General features: G+C 31.6%; 1 protein-coding gene across 1 annotated transcript; it reads right to left on the bottom strand.

Annotated features, from left to right (window-relative positions):
* Nucleotides 1-10532: 10532 nt before the first annotated feature.
* LOC107605872 (protein yippee-like At4g27745) lies at nucleotides 10533-12679 on the bottom strand. The gene is made up of 3 exons (XM_016307802.3): nucleotides 12443-12679; nucleotides 12194-12321; nucleotides 10533-11044 (listed from the first exon to the last, which is right to left on the bottom strand). Exons 2-3 carry the CDS (start codon nucleotides 12284-12286, stop codon nucleotides 10817-10819), a joined length of 321 nt encoding a protein of 106 aa, XP_016163288.1. The 5' UTR covers nucleotides 12287-12321; nucleotides 12443-12679; the 3' UTR covers nucleotides 10533-10816.

The following is a 12679-nucleotide window of genomic DNA, read 5'->3' as shown; positions in this document are numbered from 1 at the left end:
AGCTGGAGAAGCATTCTGGAAGGGTGAAAGGTCACCGAGAAAGGCTTAATCTAGCAAATAGGTTCTGCTTCTAAGGTGAACATCTTCTCTGATCCATGGGTTCCGCCTCAGCAACAATTTACCCTTCCCATCAGGTTAAACTCCTTTGCCACGAATCAACCTGTCTCACAGGTCAGTCACCTGATGCATGAAAACAACGAATGGAATCAACAGCTCATTGCCTCAATTTTTCCACCAGCCATCACCCAACAAATTTTAGCAACAAAAATTGGGGAACACAGGGATAAACTTACCTGGTTGTTCAACAAATCAGGTAAATATGAAGTCTCTTCTGGTTACAGAATAGCTTTTACCTTCAACCACGAACCATCTGAACTTCATCCACATCTCCAGCAAAGACAAGGGATTTGGCGTGATCTCTGGAAGACTAAAGCTCCACCAAAAATCCTCTTTTTTCTCTGGCATGCTCAGCATGAAAGGCTTCCGACTATGGAGCTGCTTCACCGAAGGATCCCCTCGAAACTGGCTACCATCCCGCGGTGTCACGCAGCCACGAAAATCATCATACATTGCCTATTCTCTTGTGAGAAAGCTAAAGAAGTGTGGAATAGGATCCCTTACTGTGGTATTACTGCTGGCGAAGAGAAAAATCTGTTCTTCAAGTGTTGAGAGGCGAAGAAGAAACACTTAATTTTTAACCCAACTGAAGAGCAGAACCTAGTATCATCGGGGATTTACTACTGGTGTATATGGCGGTCTCGCAACGACTACGTCTTAGGGCAGGGTGCCAAGACTTCCCAAGAAGTGGATGGCCTCGCGAGAAGGATGATTAACTGGGTCTTAATGCTCTATGTGTCTGAACCTTGGAGAGTCTACTGGTTCTCTCTTCTTTTGTCTCTACTAGTCACATTTGGACGGTTGTATTCTTTTTTGCTGAAAGGAATAAAGTATCTAATTTTTTTGAAAAAAAAAATTAAAATGTAATTATCAAATTTAATAATTTCATAATTGATAATAATAACATGACAATAAAATAAAATATGAAAAATTCATATATTAGTTATTGAAATAATACAAAATAATAAATTATTAATAATTTCTTTGCTTAATGTTAAATTTTTAAGGATGTTTTTTTATATTTTTTAATATTAAAAATTATCTTTTTTTCTCCATCCCTCCTCAGCAGGAAGAGGGATTCACTTTTTCTTTCCTTGTTTCTCTTTAGTCTTTCAATAATAAAAGTCTCTTTTTTTGACACAAATAAAATAGAAACCAAGTATTTTTGCCATTGGAGTCGCTCTTAACTTCTATAAAAAAAAATCATTTTTACTTATGATTTTATAAAGTTTAAAAATAGTTTATTTTAGTTTTCATGGTTGTTTTGTTTTGTATGTTAAGTATCATTTTGTTAAGTTAAGATTGACATAACCAGTTGAAATGTTAATATAACTAGATGTGTCACATCATTATTATTTGACTGTACGTAAATATTTGGGTTAAGTATTTTTTTCGTTCCTAAGGTGTGAGACCAAAATCAAAATCATCCCTGACCTTTTTTTGTTATTAAAATCATCCTCAACATTATAAAACGTTATAAAATCGTCATTTTTTACTTTAATTTTATTTTTTTACCAAATTACCCTTAATAATTAATATAAATAATAAAAATAATATTAAAAAATAAAAACAAAACACTTCCCCCATTCCCGTATCTCTTCCTTTTCTTCTCTCCCCATCCCCTTTCTCATCCCCTTCTTTATTCAGCCTTTCTTTCAGTGTGCAAGAGAAATGAAAAATGAGTCTATGAACTGTGTTCCCAAGATTTGATGAATTCCATTGACATTGAAGGAGTAATGAATTTGCACACTCTAATTGTTGGCACCCAATCTTATCAGCTGAAGCTAGGAGAAATTGGGCAAGGTCAATGTCCCTATTTTCCTCTTCAGACAAAATCATGAAACCAATTTGAGCATAAGGATGCATTGGCATGAACCAATTATCTTGCCATTGTGAAGAGTATTGTACATACCTTATTCCTGCCAATCTTACTATTTCCTCTGTTGATAACTTCTGGGGACTAATGCTAGTGCTAGTTTTTGCTTCTTCGCTGGCGCCGCTTAAGTTTCTCCGTTCTAACCTCTGGAACCTGCTTTCGTAACTGTAGAGGAGCTCCCATGAAGGAGGAGAGGTCTTTTTCCTTTACCTTCCTCACTCCATTGTTTACTTCAGCCTCTACCTCAGCCTCCTCCCTACTCCACTCTCTCCACCCAAATCTTCAACAACAACAATACTAACAATTTTTTTTATTTCAAAAAAATGAAACAAAACCAACATAGAATCAACAATAATATTATATCCAAATTTAAAAATTCATCACAACAATAATACTAACTATTTTTTTAATTTCAAAAAAATAAACAAAACTAACACAGAATCAACATCTCAGATTCAAAAATTCATCAACAATAACAGCAATCCTTGGAAATTCAAGACAAAAAATTCTAAATTTCAATCCTTCAAACTCAAGAGAGAGAACGCAGAAAAACGAGAAGATAAAAGAGAGAAAAAAGAGAGAAGAGAAAAACTTAGAGAAGAGGGGTGGTGTTGCTGCCGTCCGTCGCCGTTGCGGTTGAAGGAAAGAGGAGGAAGAAGCGACGGCACATAAGCTACTACTTTCGCGGTCGCCATCGCAGCTGTAGCTGAGGAGAGGACAGATCGAACGAGGAGGAAGAGCAGAGCCCCTCACCACCAAAAGCTCGACGCCGACAGAGCAGCTCTCCGCTGTCACTCTTCCCTGCCGTCACCTCCTCCTTCTTCCTTTCCTTTCTTCTCCCTCTGTTCCTCTCTTCTCTCGTTCTCTCTCTCATCTCCTCGTTTTGTCTCTCTCTCTAGTCACGACACAATGGCGACAACGACGGCGACGGTGGTGGCCGCACTCTTCCTCGCCGTCACCTCCCTTTTCTTCCTTTCCTTTTCTTTCTTCTTCCCCTGTTTCTCTCTTCTTTTGTTTGTCTTTTTGTTTTTTTTTTTCCTGTTTTAGGTAGGGATAAGAGGTGGGGTGGGGGTAACCGGGTAAGGGGGTGGGGTGGGGTGATTTTTTTTAATATTTTTTATTTTTGTTTAAAGGGTAAAATTGTCAAAAAATATTGTTTATGGACAAAAAGATGATTTTATAATGTTTTGTAACGTTAAGGATGATTTTAATAACAAAAAAAGATCGAAAACGAATTTGATTTTCACCTCAAACCTTAGGGACAAAAAAAGTAACTAACCCTAAATATTTAATGGAGTAAATTAACATTAAAGAGTTAAAGACTAAAATAACTAACTTTTAAAATTTAATTAAATCAAAATCCAAAGAACAATTTTCTAGGAATAAAAGACGGGTATGCTATATAAAGAAGATTTTTCTTTTTTGGTAAAATCTTTTTCTATGTTCATCTTTAATATCTTATATTTTTCATATTTTCATTTTTAGTGTTTTAATTTTTTTTATTAATTGGAAAAAAGAAGTAAATACAATAAAATTTTTAATATAAGAAATATTGAAGTTAAAACTGAAAAGCATTTTTACAATCCAAATAGACTGTAGAGTTTTGTTTTCACCGTGTTGATTTTTTTTTTCATAAAATTATAACATTAAAATATTAAAAATAAAAACAAAAAATATTTCCTCAAGTTAAATAAGCTGTTAAATTTTCAATGCCATTAAATAAAATGCATAAAAGCTCAAAGTCATTATCTACTTTGATATTTTTAACCGAGTGTTACTAAGAACACACAAATAAATTACATTAAGGTGGATTTGGTTTATATTTTTATTTTCATTTATAATTTTTAGTATTTTTTCTTTTTAAAATTTTATGAAGAAAAAAGAAAAAATAAGAGATAAAAACAGAAAATACAATTTTATTATTTTTGTTATTTATTTATTTTTTTTTACAAAATTCTTAAAACAGAAAACATTAAAAGTAAAACAAAAAACACAAACTAAATGCACTTTTACATTTTTATATACTACAAAAGGTTTTAAACAAAAAAGAGTGAGTTATTGTATATATTCTCTAAATATGTATAAAAATATAAAATGATTATGAAAAATCTATATTATGTGTGATTGTGTTTTCATTAAAATTTTATATTTAAAAAGTACAATAAAAACATCTATTTTCATCTCATGTTTTTATTTTTTTATTATAAAATTTTGAAAAATAAAAATATTAAAAATAAAATTAGAAAATAATAAAGAGTGGTGTGATAAGGATGCATGAAGGGCCGTTCATTAATATTTGGGCGATTAAGTCAAGACTGAAGTTAATTACATTTGAAAATTTAAGGAATAATACACAGCAATAACAACAAACACATTCCCTTTTTTATATGCTACGATATATAATATATGAATCATTTCTATTATATTGAGATATTAATTGTGGGGAATATTAATACTAGAGTTATCTATTTACACTTCTTTATTTTATATTTATTTTTTTATTTATTTATTTCACAATACGTTATCAGTACGAGACTTTAATCAAAATTTAAGAAGACTCGGATAATAAATTAAATTTTTATTATGTCAATGCTCTCTCATCTTGAATTTAATGCTCTTGATATATTTGAAAATACTACTTATTATGAATACTAGATGCCAAAATCCATCTTAATTCAATGGATCTTGCAGATACCATTAAAGTTGAAAATAATGCATTCCAAAAGGATGAAGCCAAAGCTATGATCTACCTTCGTCGTCATCTTGACGAAAGATTGAAAAATGAATATTTCACAAAGATCTTATATATCTATGGAAGAACCTTGAAGAAAGGTATAATTATCAAAAGACAGTGATACTTCCTAAAGCCCGATATGAGTGGACACACTGCGTCTACAGAATTTTAAATCCATAAATGAATACAATTTAAGAATGTTCCGAATTACCTCACGAAGAAATTATGTGGGAAAAAGATAAATGATAATGACATGTTAAAGAAAACTTTCTCGACCTTTCATGTCTCGAATGTGTTCCAGTAGTAGCAGTATCGAGAAAAAAAATTTTTAAAAATATTTTGAGCTAATTTCTTGCCTTCTTGTTGCAGAACGTAACAATGAATTATTTTTAAGAAATCATGAAGCGCGCTTAGTTGGCGCTGCCCCTTTTCCTGAAACAAATGCGCCAAATCATAATCCCAAAAAGAGGTAAATGACAAGGTTTTGGTAACAAAAAAAATTATGAAAGAAAGAAAAATTATGTTCATAAGAAATGATCTTATCAGAAATAGGATAAATAAAGAAATAATGGACAAAATAAATCAATAGAGAATAAATATTTTCGTTGTGGTGGAAAAGGCCATTGGTCACTTATCGTATCCTAAGGCACTTAGTTGATCTTTATCAAGTATCTTTAAAGAAAGATAACAAAGAAAATGAGACAAATATTATTTCAAAGGGTGTTGTTAAAAATTACATCACTCATTATGAAATATCTGATTTTTTTTGAGGATTTGAAGGAAATATTAGCAGCTATTTGATCGAAAAAATTTAATATTTAAGTTTGTTAAGTATTTATGTAAATAAATAATGTAACAAATTTATTATTAAATTTTATTTTCTATATATTTGAATTTTAAGTATGATTTATATAAATAATATTTAATAAAATATTTATGTTTATATTTATGAATTTGAAATTACTAAATGTGTGAAGTTTTAAAATAATAATAATAATAATAATAATAATAATAATAATAATAATAATAAAATTTTAGTATATGACACTATTTTTATGAACAATGCTTTTTTTCAAAACAATTCCAATCAAGAATACAAATTTACTATGCATGTACGGTTAAATAATGCACTATTATTATTTGTCTTTGAAAAAAATGACAAGGATATATAATGAAAATGTTTGTCTTGCGGATAGTACAAGTTCACATACCATTCTCAAAAGTAATATATATTTTACTCATCTTGTACCAAAAGAAGAATATGTTAATACCATTATTGCCTCAAATAATGTGATAGAAGGTTTCGGAAGAGGTATAATTTTGTTTTCCGAAGGAAAAAAATTCATAATAAATAATATACTATTATTGTCTACCAAGTCTCTAAGAAACTTGTTGAGTATTAAAGATATTCATCGAAATGGATATCATATTGAAAAAATGAATGAGGGAAATCATGAGTAGTTATATACTACAACTCATGATTCAAATAAAAAGGTTATATTAAAAAAGTTATCCTCACTTTCATCTGGATTATATTATACTAAAATTAGTGCAATTGAATCACATGTCATTGTAAATCAGAAGTTTACTAATCCAAATGAATTTATAATTTGGCATGATTATCGATTGGGTCATCCTGGAACAATAATGATGCAGAGAATTATTGAAAACTCCCAGGGACACTTACTAAGGAACCAGAAGATTCTTAAATTTAGTGAATTTTGTTGTGCTACATGTTCTCAAGGAAAACTAATTTTAAGGCCATCATCAGTAAAGATTGGATTTGAGTCTCCTGAATTTCTTGAAAGAATTCAAGGCGAGATATGTGGACTTATTCATCCACCATGTGGATCTTTTAGATATTTCTTGGTCATAATAGACGCATCTTCAAGATGGTCACATGTGTGCTTATTATCTTTTTGCATCCTGACATTTGCAAGATTACTTGCCCAAATTATTTGATTAAAAGCACAGTTTCCAAAAAATCCAATCAAAGCAATTCGTCTTGATAATGGTGGTGAATTCACTTCTCAAGCCTTTGATGCTTATTGTATGGCTAATGGAATAAGCGTTGAACATTCAGTAGCTCATATTCACACACAAAATGAGTTAGTAGAATCACTTATTAAACGACTCCAATTAATTGCTAGACCCTTACTTATGAGAATAAATCTCCCAACCTCTGTTTGGGGTATGCAATTTTATATGCTACAACACTTATTCGTTTGAGGCCAACAGATTACCATCAATTCTCTCCTCTGCAATTACTTTTTGGCCAACAGCCAAATATTTTCTATTTGAGGATATTTGGGTGTGCGATATATATTCCAATTGTCTCAACTTCTTGCACCAAAATAGAACCCCAAAGAAAATTGAGAATTTATGTGGGATATGATTCTCTTTCTATAATGAGGTATCTTGAGATACAAACAGGAGATGTGTTTAAAACTCGATTTAGAGATTGTCATTTTGATAAATCAAAATTTCTAATATTAGGGAGAGAGAATAAGCTTCTTGAAATAGAACTTAATTAAAATGCATCATCCTTAATGCATTTAGATTCTCGATAAAGGTAATGTGAACTAGAAGTTCAAAAGATTATACATTTGTAAAGAATAGCAAATGAATTCCTGATGCATTTTTTGATACGAAAAGGATTACTAAATCCTATATACTAGCTGAAAATGCACAAATTCGAATTGATGTCTCAGTCGAACAAATAGCGACCGAAACAAATTCATGTTAGAAGCGTGCTAGGCCTGTCGATTCCAAAGACAAAAATTCTCGAAAAAGAAAAGAGATAAATATTATTCCTATTAAAAAAGATAAAGACATCGTAAAGATACTTGCAGTTGTCTAAAATTCTGATATAGTTTTGTCTCCAAAAGATGTTCAAGTACCTGAAAATTGTGAAAACGATAAGATTTCGATAGATTATGTCTTTACAGGAGAAAAATGGAACCGAAATAAAACAATTGTCAATGAAATATTTGCATATAATGTGGCATTACACATCATGCATGAAAGTAAGGATCTTGAGCGTCTTTACAGGAGAAAAATGGAACCGAAATAAAACAATTGTCAATGAAATACACATCATATAATGTGGCATTATACATCATGCATGAAAGTAAGGATCTTGAGCCAAGAACAGACGAAGAACGTCAACAAAGGAATGATTGGCCGAAATGAGAATAAGCTTTGAAGACTGAGTTTAACTCACTTGCAAAACGTGAAATCTTTGAACCTGTAGTCCGTACACTAGAAGATGTAAGACCTGTTACAGATGTGTATTTGTGGGAAAATAAAATAAGAAAAATGAAGTTTTATGCTGCAAAACTCGAGTTGTGGCGCAAGATTTTTCACAAAGGTCCAGTATAGATTATGAAAAAACAAGTAAATGTAATAACATTGCATTATTTGGTCAGTTTATTCACATACCATAAACTACATATGAATCTAATGGATGTGGTGATAGCCTATTTATATGGATCATTAGATTATGATATCTATATGAAAGTCCCTAAAGGTATAAAGATATCTAAACCATCCCATGAATATTCGCAGGGGTTATACTTAGTAAAATTGAAAAGATCTTTATATTTAAAGCAATTTGGACGAATGTGGTATAATCGTTTTAGTGAGTATCTGGCCAAAAACTGATTCAAGAATGATGATATCTACCCATGTGTTTTTATAAAGAAATCTGCATCTGAATTTATTATAATTGCTATGTACATTGGTGATTTAAATATCATTGGAATCCCTGAAGAGATTCCAACAATTATAAAAAATTCTAAAAGAAGAGTTTGAGATAAAAGATCTTGGAAAGAATAAATTTTGTCTTGGCTTGCAGATTGAGCATACAAAAAATGAGATCTTTATTCATCAAACAACATACACAAAAAACATCTTGAAGAGATTTTATATGGATAAGTCACATCTATTAAGTATCCCAATGATATTAAGATCTAGATGTGAAAAATGATTAATTCCATCCTAAAGAAGAAAATGAAGATATTCTTAGTTCTAAAGTACCATATCTCAGTGTCATTGGAGCACTAATAAATCTTGCTAATAATACACGACCTGACATATCATTTGCAGTGAATTTACTAGTAAGGTATAGTTTTCCAACCAAAAGACATTGGAATGAAATCAAACAAAATTTTTTATATCTTCATAGAATAGTTGATATGGGTTTGTTTTATCTATATGAATCTAAGTCACAATTAGTTGGCTATGCAGATGTTGGATACTTATCTGATTCACATAAAGGAAGATTTCAAGCAGGATACCTATTTACATATGGTAATACAGCTATATCATGGAGGTCCACGAAATAGACGATAGCAGCAACATCCTCTAATCATGCTAAAATACTAGCATTACATGAAGTAAGTTACGAGTGTTTTTGCCTCAAGAGTTTGATCAAATATATTCTATCATCATCTGGACTGATTAATCATAAGGATAGCTCCAACTGTTATGTCTAAAGATAATACAACATACATTGCTCAACTTAAAGGTGGATACATCAAAGGTAATAGAACAAAGCATATTTCTCCCAAATTCTTTTTCACTCATAATCTTCAAAATCAAGAGACAATTGATGTCCAACAGATCTGTTCAAGCGATAATCTGACAGATTTATTTACAAAGTCGCTTCCAAAATCCTCCTTTGAAAGATTGGTACATCAAATTTGGGATGCACCGATTTCAAGATATTAAATAATGTCGACAAAAGGGGGAGACTGTACTCTTTTTCCCTTGGTAAGATTTTTATCCCTATTGAATTTTTCTTGACAAGATTTTTAACGAAGCAGTCATAATCACAAAGGATATTCTACTCTTTTTTTTTACTAAAGTTTTTTTTTTTTTCACAGAGTTTTTCTTTAATAAGATTTTAACGAGACATATTTCTATATGGTCATCAAAGGAGAAATGTTATGATAAAGATGCATGAGGTAAATACCCATTAATAATTGAGCGGCTAACTTTTTCAAATGAAAAAGTTCAAATTATCAAGGCAAGACTGAAGTTAATTACATATGAAATTTTAATTTTTGTACGCCTATAAATAGAGAAGCCTGATATGAGGAATATTACACAGCAATAACAACAAACACTCTTCTCCTTTATATGCTATGGTGAATATTAATACTAGAGTTATCTATTTACACTTTTTTATTTTATATTTATTTTCTCTTTTCTATTATTTATTTCACAACAAAGAGAAGCCCATGGCTGCATTTGTTACTGGAAATCTGAAACAGAACAAAAATAATTTAAAAAAATAAGAAAGTTAAATAGATGATACCAACATATGGTCATTTTGAGTGACGCATACTTCTTCCCCTTAACTAGTAATCTTGGGCATGCAATCTCAATTGCTCAAACAAGATTATCTCCAGGATTATGATATCTATGGTTCTATCGCAAAAAATAAAGAGATGATGAGAGACACAACCAATTTAGACAAAAAAAGACAACTATGTCCGTGTCCTGTTACAAATTTTTCTTAGCTTTTTGTATACAAAATCTCGGGAAAAAAAAGTAATGAAGATAGAACTTTTCTGTCTAAATATATCCTAATTTTCGTCTCAAAGCATTTACCACACAACCTCACAATGATACTGGAATCAGTGGAATAAATCCTCTACGAAATTAAGTGCTAAATCAGTGATAGGTAAATCAATTTCTTTCTGTTCACTTCCCCTCTAATTACCTGAATCTTAGAAGTAAGCATACTAAAAGTTAGAACCATATCAATGGTAAGGAAAAAAAACTAAATGCATGATTGGATTAAGCTAAATAAAATATATTATACAGATATATGTAAAATGGCATAGTTTGCAGCAATACTGTTCTCAAAAGATTTCTCAAGTTGATATCCACAGACCAGAAGATGAATCTTACAAGTTCAATTGTAGTCATATAGCACAAGGGAATAATGCAAGTTGGAGAAAACAATAAGAAATTTCAAATTGGGTAAGGCAAGAACTTCCTGTACAAGACGACCAGCACAAACCATGAACGAACGTAGACATAAAAGACGATCAAGCAGCATTGTAATTCATAAGGGAGTGCTACCAGTTCTCCCTAACTATTTTTGATTTCTCGAGTATGAATTTTCCTTCCTTGTACTTCTGGGATGCTTCGTAAGCTTTTTCATACTTCCAACCCAAGACCTCACGGCAATCACCACAATAAACATCAGCAACGGTGTGAAGGCCAGTCATGAGATGCCTGTCTTCTTTTGGTCCTGTGACAACATTCATGGCATGGGAAAAAAGAAAAGCTCGGCCGTTTCTTCCCTAAGTTATATGAAAAGAATATCAGAACCTGATCAAGTAATGCTTTTGCAAGATGTAAAACCAAAGAAAAATGAAGTTGACATATCAAGGTCAACAGCGAGATTCCTATAGTTGGGATGCATATGAAGTCCAAATAAAAAAAAACAGATATCCCTCGAGCATAAGCATGAAAATGTATAGATAAATTCTATTTGTACATCACTTTGTGTGGACATAATACATGATAACCATTTGATGCGATGGAAAAGACAGTTGCAATAGAATTTAAAATAAACACAACCATGTTTTTGGCTGTAGATTGGAGATGTTGCAACGACATATCCAAGAACCATGTTCGTATATCATGGCTCGCTGTTGGCAATCACCGTGATATGAGGCTCAGCAAATGCCTCCCTACCACATTTGAAATGATGTTTTCAACAAAAAATCATACTTGCTATGATGATAACCAAACATCGAAATTCAATGCAATTGTCGTTTTCTGAACAGGCAAAATAATTGATTGTAAACAATGTCTTAAGCATTGCCAACCAGAATCGACATTATCACCATCAGTTTCACTCTATCACTGCTCAACAGACTACACTATAACAAGCATGAAAATGTTCAATTTACTTGGAGCAGTAATGCATCATGAAATTCATCAGTGCTGACATATAGAGTATGGATATATTCAATTATTTCTATGATTGAGAAATGTACATTGTCAACTGAACCACAGAATTCACAGGGTTCCAGTGATTCACTGCATTCCCAGAATATTTTCCACTCCTGAAATCACCTCACTCTGCCTATCCTTATCACAAAACATATTCTAGCAGTAATCATAACCCTAAATTAATAAAATCATCAAATTCAGCTACCACTGTACCTTTCAAATACCTTGAGTAGGTGGATAAGTGTTTGGATTGAAGGGGGAAAACAGAGTAAAGATAAGTGAAATAACATAAAGAGGATAGGCAGTTGCAGATGGAGAAATTTCACAAAGCCGCAGTAAAATTCACATCTAAGATATAAGAATAAGTAACATTCCCATCAAAATCCTGGTCCCCCAAAAAATAAAGATAGCAAAGCAGAAAAAAGGGATGAGAAAGAGAAAGGAAGAAAAGAAAAGAAAAGAAAAAGAGAGAAAAAAGGGTGTTTCTTCACCTGAAAAGCCTTAGAAATGATATCATCATGGAGTGACACATGGTTTCTACAATTACAGCAACTGTACAAGCGAGGCCCTATCAGTTCCGCCATGAAATTGGTACAGAATTTTCAGATCAAATACCTCACTGCTCCAAAATTCAAACCAAATCTCAGTTACCCCAAGATGGAAAGGTTAAACCTTTATATTGCAATTGAATCAGATACAGAAAAAAAAGTTAGAGCTGATGAAACTCGAAAGTTGTTTACCTGCAATATGCTAAGTGATGATGACACAAAACTCTGCAATATTAAGATAAGAATCACAATTTAAATTCAATTAAATTAAAAAGGCGTTAGCGTGAAGGAGTAGGCTAGGATTAATTGATCACAAAGCTGAGTGAAGATTCCCAATTTAAGAGTCTAGAAAAAGAAGAGAGATATGTGGCCATCAGATAAAGACAGAGCCTTTTAATTTAAGGGCTAAAAATGCATAGTAACTATTGT

Source organism: Arachis ipaensis, chromosome B7, assembly GCF_059453495.1.
Source record: "Arachis ipaensis isolate K30076 ecotype BB chromosome B7, ASM5945349v1, whole genome shotgun sequence".
Classification (NCBI taxonomy): Eukaryota; Viridiplantae; Streptophyta; class Magnoliopsida; order Fabales; family Fabaceae; genus Arachis; species Arachis ipaensis.
This window is presented reverse-complemented; position numbering and strand designations above follow the sequence as displayed.